Source organism: Laccaria bicolor, genomic scaffold (genome assembly GCF_000143565.1).
Source record: "Laccaria bicolor S238N-H82 LACBIscaffold_1010 genomic scaffold, whole genome shotgun sequence".
Classification (NCBI taxonomy): domain Eukaryota; kingdom Fungi; phylum Basidiomycota; class Agaricomycetes; order Agaricales; family Hydnangiaceae; genus Laccaria; species Laccaria bicolor.
Window position 1 is genome coordinate 1 of NW_001890519.1, and position 1,192 is coordinate 1,192.

The window sequence follows — 1,192 nt, forward strand, 5'->3', positions numbered from 1 at the left end:
GGCATCTCCTGCATGGGGCGCGGGTGTGCGGGCGCTGCCAGTAAGACAAAAATCAATTATCTGTATGAATAGATGCACTACAGAGGCTTACCTCTGTGTTGCTGCGGATGCTGAGACTTAAGCGACGGGTTCCCCGAACCTTTTGCTGGAGGTACATATTTAATTAGATAAGTAACAGACCATGAAGATGAGCAAGCTCGCATTCAGTAGAGAAAATGATGACAAGAATTTTGGCAACATCCATTCAGTAGGCGGTTGTCCCTTGCCCTGGTCGTTCTTGGGGTCTTGGTCGGAGTGTCTTTGTGGCCTTATATTTACATCAGCTTGAACACGCAATTATAACATCGAAAAATTTGCCTTTATTGGGCATCTCCTGCAGGGGGCGCGGGTGTGCGGGCGCTGCCAGTAAGACAAAAATCAATTATCTGTATGGATAGATACACTACCGAGGCTTACCTCTGTGTTGCTGCGCTTGCTGGGGCTTATGCGAGGGTTCCCCGGATTTTGCTAGAGGATACATATTCAATTAGATAAGGAGCGGACCATGAAGATGGGCAAGCTCACATTCAGTGGAGAAGAATAATGACAATGCTTTTGGCGGCATCCTTTCAGTAGGCGGTTGTCCCTTGCCCTGGTCGTTCATCGGGGTCTTGGTCGGAGTGTTCTTGTGGCCTTATATTTACATCAGCTTGAACACGCAATTATAACATCGAAAAATTTGCCTTTATTGGGCATCTCCTGCAGGGGGCGCGGGTGTGCGGGCGCTGCCAGTAAGACAAAAATCAATTATCTGTATGGATAGATACACTACCGAGGCTTACCTCTGTGTTGCTGCGCTTGCTGGGGCTTATGCGATGGATTCGCTAGAGGATACATATTCAATTAGATAAGGAGTGGACCATGAAGATGGGCAAGCTCGCATTCAGTGGAGAAGAACAATGACAATGCTTTAGGCGGCACGCTTTCAGCAGGCGGATGTCCCTGGCGCTCGTTGTTTTTGACGGACTTCGTCGGGGTGTCTTTGTGGCCTTATATTTACATCAGCTTGAACACGCAATTATAACATCGAAAATTTTGCCTTTATTGGGCATCTCCTGCAGGGGGCGCGGGTGTGGGGGCGCTGCCAGTAAGACAAAAATCAATTATCTGTATGGATAGATACACTACCGAGGCTTACCTCTGTGTTGCTGCG

At 48.2% G+C, this 1,192-nt stretch overlaps 1 protein-coding gene across 1 annotated transcript; it reads right to left on the bottom strand.

The window, feature by feature from the left end:
* Window positions 1-203: 203 nt before the first annotated feature.
* LACBIDRAFT_296098 (uncharacterized protein) lies at window positions 204-1,091 on the bottom strand (the record flags this gene model as incomplete). Its single annotated transcript, XM_001891321.1, has 8 exons — window positions 204-307; window positions 358-399; window positions 457-507; window positions 565-672; window positions 723-764; window positions 822-863; window positions 921-1,028; window positions 1,079-1,091. The coding sequence occupies 8 exons, from the start codon at window positions 1,089-1,091 to the stop codon at window positions 204-206; spliced, it is 510 nt and encodes a 169-aa protein (XP_001891356.1).
* Between the last annotated feature and the right edge of the window lie 101 nt (window positions 1,092-1,192).